Source organism: Engraulis encrasicolus, chromosome 1, assembly GCF_034702125.1.
Source record: "Engraulis encrasicolus isolate BLACKSEA-1 chromosome 1, IST_EnEncr_1.0, whole genome shotgun sequence".
Taxonomy (NCBI): Eukaryota; Metazoa; Chordata; class Actinopteri; order Clupeiformes; family Engraulidae; genus Engraulis; species Engraulis encrasicolus.
Genome location: NC_085857.1, coordinates 34,320,485 through 34,338,519, shown reverse-complemented (window position 1 = coordinate 34,338,519; position 18,035 = coordinate 34,320,485). Strand labels below are relative to the sequence as shown.

The 18,035-nt window shown below is 43.2% G+C and overlaps 2 protein-coding genes across 2 annotated transcripts in view; one reads left to right on the top strand and one right to left on the bottom strand.

Annotated features, from left to right (window-relative positions):
- The window catches only part of pld5 (phospholipase D family member 5), an 84,620-nt gene that overhangs the window by 39,992 nt on the left and 26,593 nt on the right, over positions 1 to 18,035 (bottom strand). The window lies entirely within an intron of this gene.
- On the top strand, positions 6,684 to 13,319 carry LOC134445281 (piggyBac transposable element-derived protein 4-like). Its single transcript, XM_063194357.1, has 2 exons — positions 6,684 to 6,868; positions 11,465 to 13,319. The coding sequence occupies exons 1-2, from the start codon at positions 6,684 to 6,686 to the stop codon at positions 13,317 to 13,319; spliced, it is 2,040 nt and encodes a 679-aa protein (XP_063050427.1).

Here is an 18,035-nt window from a genome sequence, read left to right as displayed (position 1 = left end):
CCTGTGGCGCCCAGAGGGTTAAATCACTGTGTGCGAAGTAATAATCAGCCTCTCTGACTTGTGACATGACAATGCTGCATAGTGATGACGGTGTGTGCGTTTGAGATTTGCCTGTGAAATCCATCAAGTATTAATTTGAAAACCAATCTCCCACCAGGAGTAGAACTAGCGCCAGGTCCTTATTGTAGTAGAGTCTACTAAAAAATGTTTTGTAGGTCTTCGGATAATGGAGACGTCATGTTTTTTGTGTTTATGTTATCTTTTATACAACTTGTATGCATGGCCTTGTACACATTTCAACATTTTGCCAAATCAAATTCTAATATATTGCTCCACCCTGTTATTTGTTTATTTTCAACAGTAATGAGACATCTGACTCGTTACCGAACGGGACCTTCTCAGACGGAAGACCCTCACCTTCAATTCCTTCAACTCCTCCTTCAGCAAGACGTGGTGCCAGCCCTAGAAAGCGCCCTTGGCAAGCCCCAACCTCAACACCTAGCCCCTCTGCAAAGCGTAGGCTCATGCATAGCATGCTCAGCCCTTCTAAGCAGCTACTCTCAGATGGGACTGAGATGCCGTGGAACGATGCGAACACCAAAGACGTGGAGCCTCCACCATTGAAGTTCAAACCCAAGCGAACTCCAGGACCACAGCTGGACCCTCAGGTGCATTACCGTCCATTGGACCTGTTCCAGCTGTTCTTCAGCAAGGATGTGGTCAAAACACTGTGTAAACATACCAATTTGTATGCAGCGCGGAAGGCCAAAGAGGGACGACGGATGAAGTGGGTGGACATCGAGGTGGACGAGATGTACCGGTTCCTAAGCTTGATCATCTACCAGGGCTTGGTGAAGACGTCGTGTCTACGTGACCCGTGGAGGAGGGACCGGCTCTACAGACTCACCTTTCCCAATTCCGTCATGAGTGGTAGTCGATATGATGCCATCGTTACTACACTGCATATGAGCGACCCAGCAGCGGATGCTGAAAATGACAAGTTGAAGGGCCAGCCCGGGTACGAGCCTCTTTGCCGCCTCCAGCCGCTGCACGACGACATCCTCACAGCCTGCAGGGCGTACTTCCACCCACGCCAGAACCTCTCGGTGGACGAGAGGATGGTGGCCACCAAAGCCAGAATTGGATTTAAGCAGTACATAAAGAACAAACCCACAAAATGGGGATACAAGCTGTTTGTCCTGGCTGACAGCTCAAACGGCTACACCTGCGATTTCTCCATTCATGGAGGGAAAACAAAAGCGGCATCGGGACAGGGCCTCAACTTTGACGCGGTGGTGGATTTGCTCCATGTGCCTTATCTGGGAACAGGATACAACGTGTACGTGGACAACTTCTTCACCACCTCAAAGCTCTTCCTCCACCTGCACGCGATCGGCTACGGAGCTTGCGGAACCATGCGGCAAAACCTGCTCGACATCCCACAAACCCAGATAAATGCCCTGCCCAGGAACGCCGCCCGCGGGGACATGCGCTGGATCAGGGACGGGCCGCTGCTGTTCGTGAAGTGGAAGGATGCGCGGGACGTTGCCATGTGCTCCACCATCCACAAGGCCTGGAGCGGCCAGACCGCGCAACGCCGCATAAAGGACAAGGACTCGGGGAAGTGGGTGGCACACTCAGTCCCCGTCCCCGAGCCGGTCACCGAGTACAACAAGTTCATGGGAGGGGTGGACCTGTCGGATGCCCTCATCAAGTACTACTCCGTCACGCAGAAGACCATGCGGTGGTACATGAAGCTCTTCCTACATTTCATGGACATCGCTGTGGTGAACAGCTTCATCCTCTACAAAGAGATGGCGATGGCCCGTGGTGAAAAGAAGCCTCCCAGGCAGAAGGCCTTCCAGGAGGCTCTGTGCTGCCAGCTGGCTGATTGTGGGAAACTGCTGGAGCCCGAGCCTGAGCCTGAGCCCGAGCCACCCGTAGACGACGTGCCCGACGAAGCCGAAGAAGAGAGACCGCTAGGGTGCTTCCCTGTGCCTACGGTGGAGACGCTGTGCCCTGATCCGACATGGAAGTCGACAGTGGGTAGAAAGACATGCGTGCTCTGCAAAATGCGGACCATTTATAAGTGCAGGTCGTGCGACGTGCCACTTTGCATAATCGTGGACAGGCTTTGCTTCACTACGTGGCATGATAAAAAGCCTATGGAAGAATGCACTACTGAAAAAAAACGCAGAGGTGCGAAAAAGAAGAAAATGGAGGCGTGAGCAAGCAATGATGGTTGAAGCAGACTTTTCCCACTTTTATCTAGTCAGATATAGACACATTGATTACCTCCACCAAGGAGATTATGTGATTGTCTGATTGTATCTTCGTTTGTGGGTTTGTATGTTCGTGCTATGTCTGTCCATCAGAGGGGAGCGTTGCGCTCTTTTTTTATCCTTGTAAATAGTTCCCTCTTTTTTACAGCACAGTGTTTTGCCTCCTAAAAGTCAGCCCCTTGTTTGATGAGCCCAATTATTTGTTTACTCAAAGCAGTTCATTAGGATTTTTTACATAAAATGATACATTAGTCAAATTTTTATTTTCGTACTGTGGAGAGTTCCACGTTGCTTGGAAATGCCTACTGTATTAGTACCTGCGGAAATTACTGTGCAGCTCCTCTGTTATTTTATGCATCTTGCATTTTGTATTTTACTCTCTGAAACTGTAGAATGTAGAATGTAGAATTGTGCATACTATATGTATAAATGAAGGGTTTATTGTATATCCTAAAACACAATACATGGGTTGGTCTGTTATGATGCGACCTGAATGCGCACGCAGCTAGGGATTCCAAAATGCTAAGTGGCTAGGTGTTTAACATTGGAAGTTGCATTGGACCAGTGTGGTGCGTGGTAAAACCTGTTTTCTAGACGGCTGGATGTAGTAGCAGTTTCGGTGGTTTCTGTTATCCTACGGACTCCATTCTGGGATAACATATCTTGGCTTGATTACATCAGAATCGATTCCTATGCTTTGTAAATTAAGTTTTATTGTATCACACCAATCACACGTGAGGAGTGACGGCAGCTTCCAAACAATCCGATCGTGAAACCCTGCCTTGTCGGCAGTCGCTAACACTTTGCAACACATTAAAGCGTTATTTAGGGAGCACGCCAAAGAATTCAGAGCGACATGATAGTATGTTCTTCTAAACGGTGTCACCAACAGTACTGCGTGCGAGTAAGTGGATAAAACCGCCAGCCGAGAAGACAACAGGTTCTTGTTATACACTGTGCACTGGCACTTCCAATGGTAAACACCTAGCCTAGCATTTTGGAATCCCTGGCTGGGCGCGCACTCAAAAGTTTATTATTCAAAATGTATATATAGGCCCCATTGCTTCAGTAAAAAAAGTCAAAGTAAAAAAATTACTTTTAAGAATGTTAATGTTTTGGTCGTTATTGGGATTTGATCTGGTGTTTTACGAACTTTTTTTTGGATGTGATGTAGGTCTTACAGTAAGTGGTCTTTAAGTGAAGAAAAGCAAAGGTCTTATATTTGGATTGGTCAAGCCTGTGGATATGAAAACTGAAAGTAAAGTCTGCAACACCAAGCTTCCTTTTCTCTTATTTTAATGTGAAGTTTCGGTCTGCATGCCCTTCATCAGACATGTCTGATGAATGTCTGATGAAGGGCATGCTGCCCGAAACGCCACATTAAAATGAAAGAAACGGGAGCTTGGTGTTGCGGACTTAACTTTCAGTTTTTATGTGATTTTGCTAGTCCTGCACCCAATATTTTTGAGACGGATAAGCATGTTTTTCTCTTTTTTACAAGCCTATGGATACCCTTTTCTAAAGTAAAAAAAATGCTTGCTGCTTTTCCTGTGCCTTTTCTGATTTTTCAGCATCTCCCCTTACTTTATGATGATCTGAAATGTAGACTTGATGAAACCAATAAACAGCTGGTGGTGAATACATTTCTTGTGTTTTCTCCTTTTTATCTTTTAATTGAAGCCATGCCTGGCAGATGGAGGAAAAGAGAAAAAATATTCGCACACCGCAAAAGCTCCCTTGTCGTGATTTTAATGTGAAATTTCACATTAAAATCTCGACTTTTAAAAAAAACACACACAAGCTTTTGCGGTGTGCGAATATTTTTTTCTCTTTTTCTCCTTATGCGTTTTTTGATATTCTGCACCCGTAGCTAGTTGTTACTTTGGGATGTGTGCGCACCTTACACTTTTTGATGCCTGGCAGATGGGCAATAAACAACAATGACTTTTTTTTTCAAAGGCACACTAGTTTTTGAAGGATTAACACGGCGTACAAATTCCTAATCTTGTAGCCATCAGTCTCTGAAAGCTTGGAGCTTTACGGTGCACAGACCACTGCAGTGAATACGATTTGGTACTTTTGGGCAGCTGCAGTTGCGCAGGTGTACATCAAAAGCTTTCATCTGGTGGAAAAGGAGAGGCCCCAGACAGGGAGCTGCACATACCTCTCACAGCAGGGGTTCAGATTAAAAGCCATGGTTGAGGGGACAATGTGTTGTCAGGGTTTTTTCTGGTATGATTCAGTTCTTTTTTCTGAGATGTGTGTAAAACTGTTAAACACTAATCTAATTTTCTATCTATTCTAACACTAGTGTAACACTTAGTCTAATATTTTCTTCTAACATTGGTCTTAGCTACATGGGTTAACTGTAAACAATCCCTGGCTGCGTGACCCTTGGTTGCACACTCAACCTCTGATTGTTGGAAACTGCTGTCGGTCAAAAATGAGCTCACCTGGTTGGCTGCTTTGCATCTTAGACCGGCCTCATACTACATGCTCACAATGCCATTCGAGACAACTGAGATTCATGTGTTGTGTGTGCTTTTTTAAATGTAGTATTTGGTTACATACAGCAGCTGTTATTGTATTAAACCCAATATATTAAAGGTATTTTATTGGGGATATGCACTCCTGTCCTGACTCCCAGGGACACTTGCAGGTTTCCTGCAGGAGTGCACCAGAGCTGAAAGTATTCTTTGTAATCCTTATCCAGCTAATGGCAAATGCATGTTGTATCAAAATATATATATATATAGGCTACAGTCCACACACTGTAAATCACTGAAAAGTTGTTTATTAAAATGTATGCAATTTTCAAAGTGTGACAAGAAGTTACAGGCATTATGTTATTGTTTCGGTACCTTCCATTCTCATATGAATGTCTAAAGTGTATGCAACAGTCACTGAAAGTGAATGGCAGCCATCCAAAATGGCAAGATAATCGCGTGTGATTTGAGAAAGACATGAATTTGAATACGCACCTCTTTTAGAATGGCCTGTATATATTGCAATCCACCAGGCACTCCACTCGAAAGCAAATTATTTAGTGTGTAATGTCAGCCTTCTAACACATTTTCACAGCATTTGGCTGGTGGGTGGTACATTTTCCCTCACTGTATTATCACTGGATTATAGACCTGCACAGTTACAATCCCAGTGAAAACAAATCCCATGCCATCTCCTGCATTAGGCCTATATGGTTATAATGTACTGCTCTAGTTGTTGTAATTGTTTAAGATCATCAGTTGTAGGACATTACATTACATTTAGCTGACGCTTTTATCCAAAGCAACTTACAGTTATTTATAGGTTATTGGTTACAGTTCCTCGAGCAATGTGGGGTTGGGTGCTTTACTCAAGACCACTTCAGCCATGGATGGTAGGGAGAGGTAAGGGTGGGATTCGAACAAGCAACCCTCTGATCTTAAGACCACCTCCCTAACCATATAGGCCACAACTCCAAAATCCTGTGCACCTGCATTTATTTATCAAAACAGAAGATCTAATTGTGTTGTGCAAAAGTTTCCAATGGTGATCAGTCTTAGTTTAGAAGAAAATAGACTACTCAGCCAAGCGTTGCGTGATCTGTGAAGGAGAGGAGGTGGCAGGCAAACTGACAACAACCACATTCCTCTTTTAGATAGATAGATAGATAGATAGATAGATAGATAGATAGATAGATAGATAGATAGATAGATAGATAGATAGATAGATAGATAGATAGATAGATAGATAGATAGATAGATAGATAGATAGATAGATAGATAGATAGATAGATAGATGCCCTCTAGGTATAGACTAGTTTTAGAGGCAAGTAAAGTGGGCTATACATGTATATAGCTGTGAGAAATAGGTTGTAGCTACTGCATTATCATTATCACAACTGCTGCAAAACGTTGCATATGGCCTACTATAGCCTAATCGTGCAGACAAAGCGCTGTTTTGGGCAAAAAGTACAGGCTGCAAAATAGTGCACTTTAATAAAAAGTTATGCAATATAGAGAATATTAATTGCCACGCAGAGTTTTAGGTGGGGTGGATGCGTCTTTCCCCCAAGGAGTTAATAACACAGCATTCCAGAGTTATTCTTCTTCCTGCCTATCCCCCCGCGCACAAGCGTGTCACATTTCCATTCAATCACAACACGAACTGGCTCCTTCAAACCCGATTGAAGTTGGTTCAAGCGAATAGTACGTCTTCCACTGAAAAGAAATGGGTTGGTCGTTCATCCAGATTGGTCAATCCGCGTAATAACAGTGTTATCTGTAGCACGAGGTAGAATGGGTGGGCGGTGTATTTTCATTCATGCTCGGGACAATCTGTCCATGCGTTGCGCCTGACTCCGACTGTGTTTAGAGTGTTTTGTTGTGCTATAGGCTACCCTTCGTTTGTTTGTTGATAATGGACACATCGACAGAGGAACAGTGGACATGGGAAGATGAAGAGGCTTTTGATGAAGATTCGGGGGAGGATGAACTTTACAGTTCTGGGGAGGAATGGGGTGTCGATGGTGGTTATGCAGAGGGAAGCGTGGATTCGGAATTGGAAGAGGCGTTTGAGGAGAGAATGGATATCCTCCTCGATGCGTAAGTGCACGTTGTGAATGTAAACGCGTAATGCAAGTGCAGATATAGCTGCGAGGACTGCAACACGAATAACAAATGATCTTTTGTCTATTGCATGATTTAAGTGCTACCCGACCACGACAGTGCCAAACGTTTCCCGTCATTTGACCATCTTGAGTTGCGAATAAACGCGTAATGCAAGTGCATATAGTGTAATACCAAAAGCCGATGCAACCAATATTATTTATGACACGCACTGATTCACCTGCTACCCGACCACGATAGTGCGCTTAATGCAAGTGCATGTAGTGCAACACCAATAGCCGATGCAACTAATACAGTATTGTTTATTGCATGGAGCGATTCAAGTGCTACCCGACCACGACAGCTGCAATACGTTTCCCGTTATCTGACCATCTCACGTTTACATGAAACTTGCTTTGTTGGGCATAGTGAGCGAGGCCAAGACAATTAATGTGCATATGTGTTGCACCCAGTGTTTTTCCATTCCACACTATTGGGCAATGCATAGGCTATTGCTATATGTCCCCTATAGGTCCACCCCCTCAGTGATACACACCTACATATATGAACCTTTCAGGCCTATTCAACTGGCGGCCCGCGGGCCACGTGCGGCACAGATGCGGTGGAACTTAGCTGGCAGCTACAAAACTATAGCACCATTCGTTTTGCATTTAATTCCTAACATGCAAATATGCATTCTTTAAAGGTACACTGTGCAGGAAATGGTCAAAAAGGGTACTAAAACTATGCTACTCATTGAATGGGCTGCCTATTGCCAAATTTGATATTTTAGTGAAAATGTAGGCCTACTAAGTAATAAACTAATATTTTCTAGTATGGCCCAAGAACAGTCATTTTTGCAGCTAAAAATGGTTATTTCTGGAAACTCAAAATGGCAGACCATGGAGAAGACCAACCTTTTCATGTATGAAAAGTGCAATTTTTCCAGTCATAATGAATACTTAGAATTTTATGGTGGTGGTAAGCATTCATTAGTGAATGGGTAGCATGAATTCTGGAAATAAACAACTAAAAATCTTACACAGTGTTTAAACCAGTGGTCACCAACCTTTACCCTTTAAGCGCCAAAGTCGCAGAATTGCGACGGTACGTCATCATGAACAAAAGCGCATGTAGATCAAACCAGCGGTCTTAATAGTGTTCATCCTCCCTACCAGTAGTTGGCAGACATGCTACCCTTTCAAACAAGACTACGATTGCGTCATTTTGTAGTTCACATAGCCTTTGGTGAAGCAGTAAAAGACGCGACCTGTGACGCGACCACAAAATGCGGAAGTAGCCACTTTGCGTCTTTGACTCGAGGCGTACGAGTTGAGTTTGTGTTGTTATCAGTGAACTATCAGCGAGCTATTTCATCATGGCTAGTGAGAAGTTGAATCGTGATGAAGTTCTGAGCATGTTATTTGCCTATTCTGACTCCGAAGGGCAGTTTTTATCTCACGAGGAGGATAATGATCGGACGAGCACTCTTTGTTTACCGTGGCGAAACTTCCGAAGATGCCGACATGCGAAGCAAGGATGTTCTCTAAGCACACACACACATTGAAACTCATTCGGTGACTTTATCCGATCTCAAGTGAGTCGGTGGTAGTGGCGAATGCAGTCGTAATGTCCATACAGGTATTGGTGGAGGAATTATGGGTGAGAGTGGGTCTGGTAACGTTAGCTTGGGCTCCCTCCATTCAGCCCCCGGTTATGCGGGTAGCCACCTATCCGGACGCAAACGCAATAATCCTGGGATCAGACAAACACTGTTCACCAAGCAGCACACACACACACACACACACTCATTCTGTCCCTCTTTCTGACTTCTACTGGGTGGATGGCAGCGGCGAACGTGGCCATATCTCCGTATGGAGAGGTTTTGGTAATAAAACGCACGGTGAAGAGAAGACGCATAGGCAACCCTAGAACATGAATGTTTTAGACTCGTTGTTGACAATCAGACTGGTCACAGCGTTTTGACTGTCTTTGTAAGAGTTATACAAATCAGTAAAACAGCAAATAGAGACGAAAGAGGTGGCGATATATTTCCCTCAAACGGGGGAGAGGGTGGAAGGGCGCTGCGCTCTCCACGCGAGGGGGCGGGGATTGTGTTCCTGATCGGCTTCAGGTGTCAGGCTATAACGTAGCCTAATTACGTTGGACACAATACTACGGACATGATACTTGTGATTTCATACCCATTATGTTGACAGTTTGCCCATTAGTTTTGTGAAATGTAAGTGACAAACTGTAGAAGTCACTGAGCTAGACTGTGCCATGATCAACCATTTTACTGCCTATACAGCGCCTGCTCCAAAGGCCATAGTAGGCTATACAGATGTAAAAATAGGCATAAATATGAATTGAATATGTGTGTGCTGACCCTTTCTGTGAAAGTTTCACAAGCTAAAAAGGTACAGGTTACAGATACAAACATGTTCGGCCCTCCAGGCAAAAGTAGTAATTGTTGCATTATATATTTCAATATTATTGCATTAGGCCTATATTATTGCAATATTACAATATATACTATATATATTCTGCCTAAAACTACTTATTTCCTTGACCATAGTGTATGTGCACTATGTGATAGTAATGGAATGTCAAATATTGCTAAAAAAAATGCAATAATCTATTGAAAATTATCAATATTTTCCAAAAAATATTAAAAATTCAAAATGGCCGCCACCATATGACGTCATAATATGCAAATTAGGTATGCATATTTACTCCCAATATAATCTTGGGGTCATCCCCAATATTTGTCTAATTGACAGTCAAGCTCTATCTGTTACCAGTGTCAAGCCACAGTCATTTGAATTTATCATGCCAACATTCAGCTTTTTTGAAAAATAAATTGTCGCTTATATACTATATATATTCTGCCTAAAACTACTTATTTCCTTGACCATAGTGTATGTGCACTATGTGATAGTAATGGAATGTCAAATATTGGTAAATAAATTCAATAATTATTGAAAATTATCAATATTTTCCAAAAATTATAAAAAATTCAAAATGGCCGCCACCATATGACGTCATAATATGCAAATTAGGTATGCATATTTACTCCCAAAATAATCTTGGGGTCATCCCCAATATTTGTCTAATTGACAGTCAAGCTCTATCTGTTACCACTGTTAAGCCACAGTCATTTGAATTTATCATGCCAATATTCAGCTTTTTTGAAAAAGAAAGTGTGGCGCTTAAAGGGTTAATGCCTGAGATAACCTCTGCCTAGATGGCAAGCAAGATCTAGGCCTACCTCTTGAAGCGAGAAATAAAAAAAAAATCCAGTCAAGACTGTTTCACGCTGAGGCTTCCAATTTAGCCTTATTTTAGTTTAACCCTTAAGGAGCCACAATTAATTTTTCAAAAAATCTGAATTATGGCATGACATATTCAAATGACTGTGGCTTGACAGTGGTAACAGATAGAGCTTGACTGTAAATTAGACAAATATTGGGGATGACCCCAAGATTATTTTGGGAGTAAATATGCATACCTAATTTGCATATCATGACATCATATGGCGGCGGCCATTTTGAATTTGAATTAGTTATGGAAAATATTGATTTTCAATTGAATTTATTTAGCAACATTTTGTCATTCTATTATTATCATGTAGTGCACTATGGTCAAGGAAATAAGTCTTTTTATGCTTTTGGCTTCATCAGCGGTCACACTTGCAACTGGCCTATTGTACGCAAGTCTCTCGCCTTGATGACGGCGTTCAAAGACACAGCAGGAGTTTTTTTTTAGGGAGAAAGAAAATAAACCTGTAACACAAGGGGAAAGCTGTGGTGATCCTATCGTGACAGAATACAGACGCAAATAGGCCAATCAGATAGGCTACTGCAGTGTAGGCTATTTCAATATTTCTGTAGCCCATCTAGTATCATCCAATTTATTTCCTGCTGCCTCCGCGATCGTCCAGGAAAGCCTCCGCGATTGACGGGTTGGCGACCCCTGCTTTAAACAAACAAATCTTTTCAATCACTGTCTGTGATGAGGCGTTGGGATGCGCTGCAATAATGAGCGTTTCTTGTAACATGCCAATGTTGCATATTGAGCAAGTTGTGTGCGTTTGAGATTTGTTTGTGAAATCCATTCATACAAAAGTATTATTTGAAATTTAAATTTTAAGTGAAAACAAATCTCCCACCTGCAGGAATGAGACCGAACTAGCACCAGATTCATGCTCCAGAATTAGAGTACAGAATTATTTGCGGGGCTTCAGACAAAAGATTTTCATGTCATGTTTTATGTATTGCCTTATACCAGGCTTGTACGAAATTCCGAATGGAAAGAATTTCAATTCAAAGTAATGCCATAATATGAACACTAGGTGGTGGTGTTGTATGTACTTTCAATGGGTGGTGTAGATTAAATTCAAAGAAATTCAAGGTAATAGCACCACCTAGTGTTAGTATTATGGCATTATTTTGAATTGAAATTCTTTCCATTCGGAATTCCGTACAAGCCTGCCTAATACACAGTTTATGTATTGCCTTGTACACCTTCCAACATTTAGCCAAATCAAATTCTAATATATTGTTCCACCCTGTTATTTGTTTATTTAAACAGTGATGAGACATCTGACTCGTTACTGAACGGGACCTTCTCAGACGGAAGACCCTCACCTTCAATCCCTTCAACTCCTCCTTCAGCGAGACGTGGTGCCAGCCCTAGAAAGCGCCCTTGGCAAGCCCCAACCTCAACACCTAGCCCTTCTGCAAAGCGTAGGCTCTCGCATAGCATGCTCAGCCCTTCAAAGCAACCACCCTCAGATGGGACTGAGATGCCGTGGAACAATGCGAACACCAAAGACGTGGAGCCTCCGCCATTCATATTCCGACCCAAGCGAACTCCAGGACCACAGCTGGAGCCTCAGATGGATTACCGTCCATTGGACCTGTTCCAGCTGTTCTTCAGCAAGGAGGTGGTCAAAACACTGTGCAAACATACCAATTTGTACGCAGCGCGAAAGACAGCAGAGGGACGACGCATGAAATGGGTGGACGTCGAGGTGGATGAGATGTACCGGTACCTAAGCCTCATCATATATCAGGGCTTGGTGAAGACGTCGTGTCTACATGACCCGTGGAGGAAGGACCGGTTATACAGGCTCCCCTTTCCCCATTCCGTCATGACTGGTAAACGATACCATGCCATCAGCGCTTCCCTGCATATGAGTGACCCAGCTGTAGATGCGGAAAATGACAAGATGAAGGGCCAGCCTGGGTACGAGGCTCTTTGCCGCCTCCAGCCGCTGCACGACGACATCCTCACAGCCTGCCGGGCGTACTTCCACCCACGCCAGAACCTCTCGGTGGACGAGAGGATGGTGGCCTCCAAGGCCAGGATCCGATTTAAGCAGTACATAAAGAACAAACCCACAAAATGGGGATTCAAGTTGTTTGTCCTGGCTGACAGCTCAAACGGCTACACCTGTGATTTCTCCATTTATGGGGGGAAGACGAGAGCAACATCGGGACAGGGCCTCGGCTTCGACGCGGTGGTGAATTTGCTCCACGTGCCTTCTCTGGGAACAGGATACAACGTGTACGTGGACAACTTCTACACCAGCTCAAAGCTCTTCCTCCACCTGCGTGCGATGAGCTACGGAGCTTGTGGAACCATGCGGCAAAACCTGCGCGACATCCCACAGACGCAGACAAACGCCCTGCCCAGGAACGCCGCCCGCGGGGACATGCGCTGGATCAGGGACGGGCCGCTGCTATTCGTGAAGTGGAAGGATGCGCGTGACGTTGCCATGTGCTCCACCATCCACAAGGCCTGGGGCGGCCAGACCGCGCAACGCCGCATAAAGGACAAGGACTCGGGGAAGTGGTTGGCGCATCAAGTTCCCGTCCCCGAGCCAATCACCGAGTACAACAAGTTCATGGGAGGGGTGGACCTGTCGGATGCCCTCATCAAGTACTACTCCGTCACGCAGAAGACCATGCGGTGGTACATGAAGCTCTTCCTCCATTTTCTGGACATCGCCGTGGTGAACAGCTTCATCCTCTACAAAGAGATGGCGCTGGCCCGCGGTGAGAAGAACCCTCCCAAGCAGAAGGCCTTCCGGGAGGATCTTTGCCGCCAGCTGGCTGACTATGGGAAACTGCTGGCGCCCGAGTCTGAGCCACCGTTGGCCGCCTTGCCCCACAGAGCAGAAGACAAGAAACTGCTACGGTGCTTCCCTGTTCCTACTGTGGAGACGCTGTGCCCTGATCCGACATGGAAGTCGACGAAGGGTAGAAGGAAATGCGTGCTCTGCAAAAAACAGACCATATATAAGTGCAGGTCGTGCGATGTGGCGCTTTGCTTAATCGTGGACAGGCTGTGTTTCACTGCGTGGCACGATGAAAAGGATATGAAAGAAGCAGAAAAACAGAAAAACACAGAAAAAGAGGCGTTAGCAAGGAGCGATGATTGAAACGGACTTTTCCCACTTTTATATACAGTAGGTAAAGTACACTACACATTCATTACCTCCACCAAGGAGTTTATGTGACTGTGAGGTTCTACATTCGCTGTGAGTGTGTGTTTGTCCGTCAGAGGGTGGAGGTGCGCTCTCTGAGTGCTTTTCTCGTTGTGTATGCTTGTAAATAGTTCCCCGTATTTACAGCAGTGTTTTGCCTCCTAAAATTCAACCGCTTTTCTGATGAGTCCAATTATTCGTTTATTCAAAGTACGTAGTTACCCTGAAATTAGGAGAAATTATTTTTTTACACACAAAAATACCTATTGGTTAAATTTTTATTTTTTTACTGTGGAGTTTCATAAGGGGTTTTGGGTGCTTGGAAATGCCTACCGTATTAATACCTGTGGAAATTACTGTGCAGCACTTCTGTTATTTTATGTTTCTGCTTTAAATTTTCTATTTTACTTTCTGACAATCCATGTATGTAGAATCATGCATACTGTTTGTAGAAACGAAGGGGTTTATTGTACATCGTAACACACTACAGGCACCATTGGTTCACTAAGAACCCGCTATTCCCCAGGTCGTAAAAGTCTTTCAAAGGTGTTACGTTTCCTCACACAAATGTGTAGACCTTAAAAGTCTAAACGTAACTTTTAAGAATGTTAATGTTTTGATTGTTAATGGAATTTGATCTGGTGTTTTACAAACTCTTTGGGTGTGACATTGGTCTTACATTTAAGTAGACTTTAAATTAAAAAGCAAAGGTCTTATATTTGGATTGGTCAGGTCTGTGGATCCCCTTTTCAAAAGTGAAAAAAAAAAATCTTGGTGTTTTTTCTCAGCCTCTTCTGATTTTTCAGCATCTGCCCTTACTGTATATGATGATCTGAAATGTAGACTTGATGAAACCAATAAACCGCTGGTGGTGAATTGCTGTCTTTGCCCAAGTGTTTTCTTCTTTAAAAATATTTCGAATTGAAGCCATGCTTGGCATATGAGCAGTAAACAACTTTGCCTTTTGTACTTTTGGTCTGCTGCAGTTTCACAAGAGTACACAGTAAATTACGCAGTGCTCATTTAACACTTAGAAGGTTGATTTGACTTATTTGACTTATTTTGACTTAAATTAACTATTAAAGAGTTGAATTTACACTGCAAAATTTACTGTGTAGACCTACACCAAAATCTTTCTTGTGACCAAAGGTGAGACCCCAGAGACACAGAACGCATACCACTCACAGCAGGGGTGAAGAGTCATGATTGGGGGCAGTGTTGCCAGATGTGTCGGATCAAATCCCGCCCTAAAACGGCTCAAAACCCCCCAAAATGCTCTACCTTCCGCCCAATTTCAACAAATTGCATTTATTTCTATGGGCATTAAACTGCAGGAAAAAAACGCCAAATGGGCAAGTTTTCCAGTTTTTACCCGCAGACGGCCATCCCAAGTAGCCTAATTGGGCGGGTAACCGCCCAGTCTGGCAACACTGGTTGGGGGGACAGCGTGTTGTCAGTTTTTTAACCCATTGATGCTGGTTGTTGCGTTGCGCAACATTGGCCTCGACATTGGCCCTGGCGCCTGGAGCTGCATTATGCAACATTCAGGCTCATGAGATTTGAGACAACTTTATTAAAAAAATCTCAGTTTGTTTGAGATGGATGAACACATTCTAATGAAAGATGGGGGTCTTAGCGTTTAAATGCAGCTTAGTGCATATTTGTATGTGGTTCAGAAGCTGATATATTCAGTTGTATGTTTTTATAGGCTAAGGGCAGCTTTTCTTAAGGGCTCAGGCATTCAGCAACGTGTTTTGCAGGTGCCTTAGGTGTCAATGGGTTAATGGTATGGTTCCGGTTTTTTTTCTGAAACGGTTGTGTGAAACTGTTTAGCACTAGTCTTAGTCAAATATTTTCTTTTAAGACTGGTCTTAGCTGTATTGGTTTATTGCATACATAGTAAGACCGGCCTCATATCACAGGGTCACCATGCTATTCGAAAACAACTGAGATTCATGTACTGAGAAATGCATTTCTTTAGAATGTGTTACTTACAGCAACTGTTATTTTATTAAATCGAATAAATGTAAGGTATTTTCCTGAGGATACGCACTCCTGACTCTGAATTTTAGACAGGGACACAGAGTGCACCAGAGCTGAGAGCATTCTTTGTAATCCTTAACCAGCTAATGGCACATATAGTTGTATCAAAAAAATTATACACAGTTCACACACTGTAAATCATTGAAAAGTTGCTTATTAAAATGTATGTAATTTTCAAAGTGTTACAGAATTACAGGCCTCATTTTATTGTTTTGTCACCTTCTATTCTCATACGGATGTCTTAAGTGTTTACAATTACACCTGTAACAGCCATCCAAAGTCAATGCACAAAAATGCCAAGAGAATCGTGTGTGATTTTCATCTTCAGCTGTGTCTGGACAAGAATAGACATCAGTTTGAGAACAGGTGGTGACAAATCAATGTTGTCTGTAAGTTCTGTAAAATTATTACAATTTAAAAAAGACATATTTTAATAAGTACCTATTTTTAGAATGGCCAGTACATATTGCAATTGACCAGGCACTCGACAGCTAAGTATTTTGCTTGTTATGCCGGCCTACTAACACATTTTCACTGCATTTGGCTGGTGGTTGGTACATTTTCCTGTCACTGGATTACAGATTTACCTGTACACAGTTACAATCCCGGTGAAAATGAATCCCAGGCATCTCATTCATTATTTTGTTACAATATGCTGCTCCAGTTGTTATAATTCCTTAATTTCATCAGTTACATTATTGTGAAAAAGAATTATAATCGCTAGCAAAAACTTTTCTTTCTGTGTTTCTGGTTACTCCGTTCCTTTCAGAGAGCTCTTGCCAGTGAATTATGTGACATCTGTACTAGGAGGATACATCTGCAAGGTCGCCTCAGATAAGAAACACAAAGGAGTTTTTCTTTGTGACCTTCCTCCCTTTTTGTGCTCCTCATTAAAAATGGCCATTTAGTGGAAATGAGAGACTGTGAGGCCAATAATGCCAAGTGAGGAACATGTTTTCCAGGCTTCTCAATCTCTCTCCTTTCGCAAAAGTCAAACCTGAGCTTTTTGTCATGGTCTTGTGGAATATTAATGAGTTTCCCTAACAATTAAATTGCATTTAGCTGATGCTGAAAGATGCCAAAGAGACTTACAGTTATTTACAGGGTATTAGTAACATTCCCTGGAGCAATATGGAGTTAGGTGCCTCGCTCAAGTCCTTCAGCCATGGAAGGAGGTAAAGAGAGAGGTAAGGGTGGGCTTTGAACCTGCAACCCTCTGATCTTAAAACCCCCTTCCTAACTATTAGGCCACGGCCTGTACAAGTTCTATAACACATGCATTTATTTCTCAAAACAGAAGGTCTAATTGTGTTGTGCAAAAGCGTTCAATGGTGATGAGCCAAAGTTGTACAAGAAAACACGCCAGAGAACTTTTCCGTGATCTGTGAAGGAGAGGAGATGGCAGGCAAACTGACGACAACAACCACATTCCTCTTTTCCCCCGGCAAGTGCTACTTTGACATAATCATCATCGTCCTTGCCAGCCCTCGCTGGAGCCTTGAGACTCTTCTACACATTAGTCATTTTTATTAACCAATCTTTATTGAAAGGCAGAAAGATGTTAGAGACATCCTTCACCATCACCTCTACAGAACACTCTCTCAGGTGCTGTTTCCACGTAGCAGGATATTTTTTTAGCAGGGTATTTTTTTCTCCTGTTGAGGCTTAAACGTAACGTGGATAAAAATAAATCATCCATTGTAACAAATGCGTTTCAGCCCCTAGATATTTTTTTCTCCTGCTTTTTATACCTGGATTTTAAATATCTGCTACGTGGACGGTAGGCCAAAACCAATGCAAAACCAATGCAACCAGGAGAAAAAAATATCCACATATAAAAATATCCAGCTACGTGGAAACAGCACCTTAGACTCTGTAACCGACCTGTGGTGGCACAAAAAGAGTTTTCAAAAACGGAACACTCTGGCCCTGCCATGGCCAAACGGTAGGGCACTCGTCACCATGCGGCTGACCCGGGTTCGATTCCCGGCCCGGGCCCTTTGCCGGCCCTTCCCCGTCTCTCTCTCCCTACTCGTTTCCTGTCACCACCTTCACTGTCCTATCATAAATAAAAAAAACACACAAAAAACTGAAAATACTTTTGCACAAACCCACACACACAAAAAGGAGTGTATGAAACTTATTTTTTTACAGCTTATAAAATTGTTCAGTTATTATTATTAGTATTAGTATGACAAAAATGAGAAATGGGCTTTTCATAATACAATGCCCCACACCACATATTAGTACAGTGCATGTCTCAACTGCAATGCTTACATGTTGCATTATGTGTTGTAGATGGAATTTGAGTTCCTTAATCCTTACCCATGATGAATATCAATGGTGCCCCAAAGGAGCAGCACGGCGGCATGGTAGGCCTACCTCGGTCATGGAGGAGGATGGTGGAGAGCACTGGCAAATTATTCCCCACACCAACCTGGCGGGTCGGGAGTCGAACCAGCAACCTTTGGCCTACAAGTCTGATGTCGTAACCGCTTACCCATGACTGCACTTGTGCTGTTAAGACTTGTATAATCCATAATAAATCAAGTTGTACTTCTTTTTTACTTGGAGTAGAAATGGTACCTGGAGGTGGAGATAAGACTAAGCTTTCCTGACTATAAATCC

Coding starts and splice junctions, on each gene's coding strand:
- LOC134445281 (XM_063194357.1), top strand. CDS start 6,684: ATGGACACATCGACAGAGGAACAGTGGACATGGGAAGATGAAGAGGCT. Junction 6,869..11,464: donor ATGGATATCCTCCTCGATGC/GTAAGTGCACGT, acceptor TTATTTAAACAG/TGATGAGACATCTGACTCGT.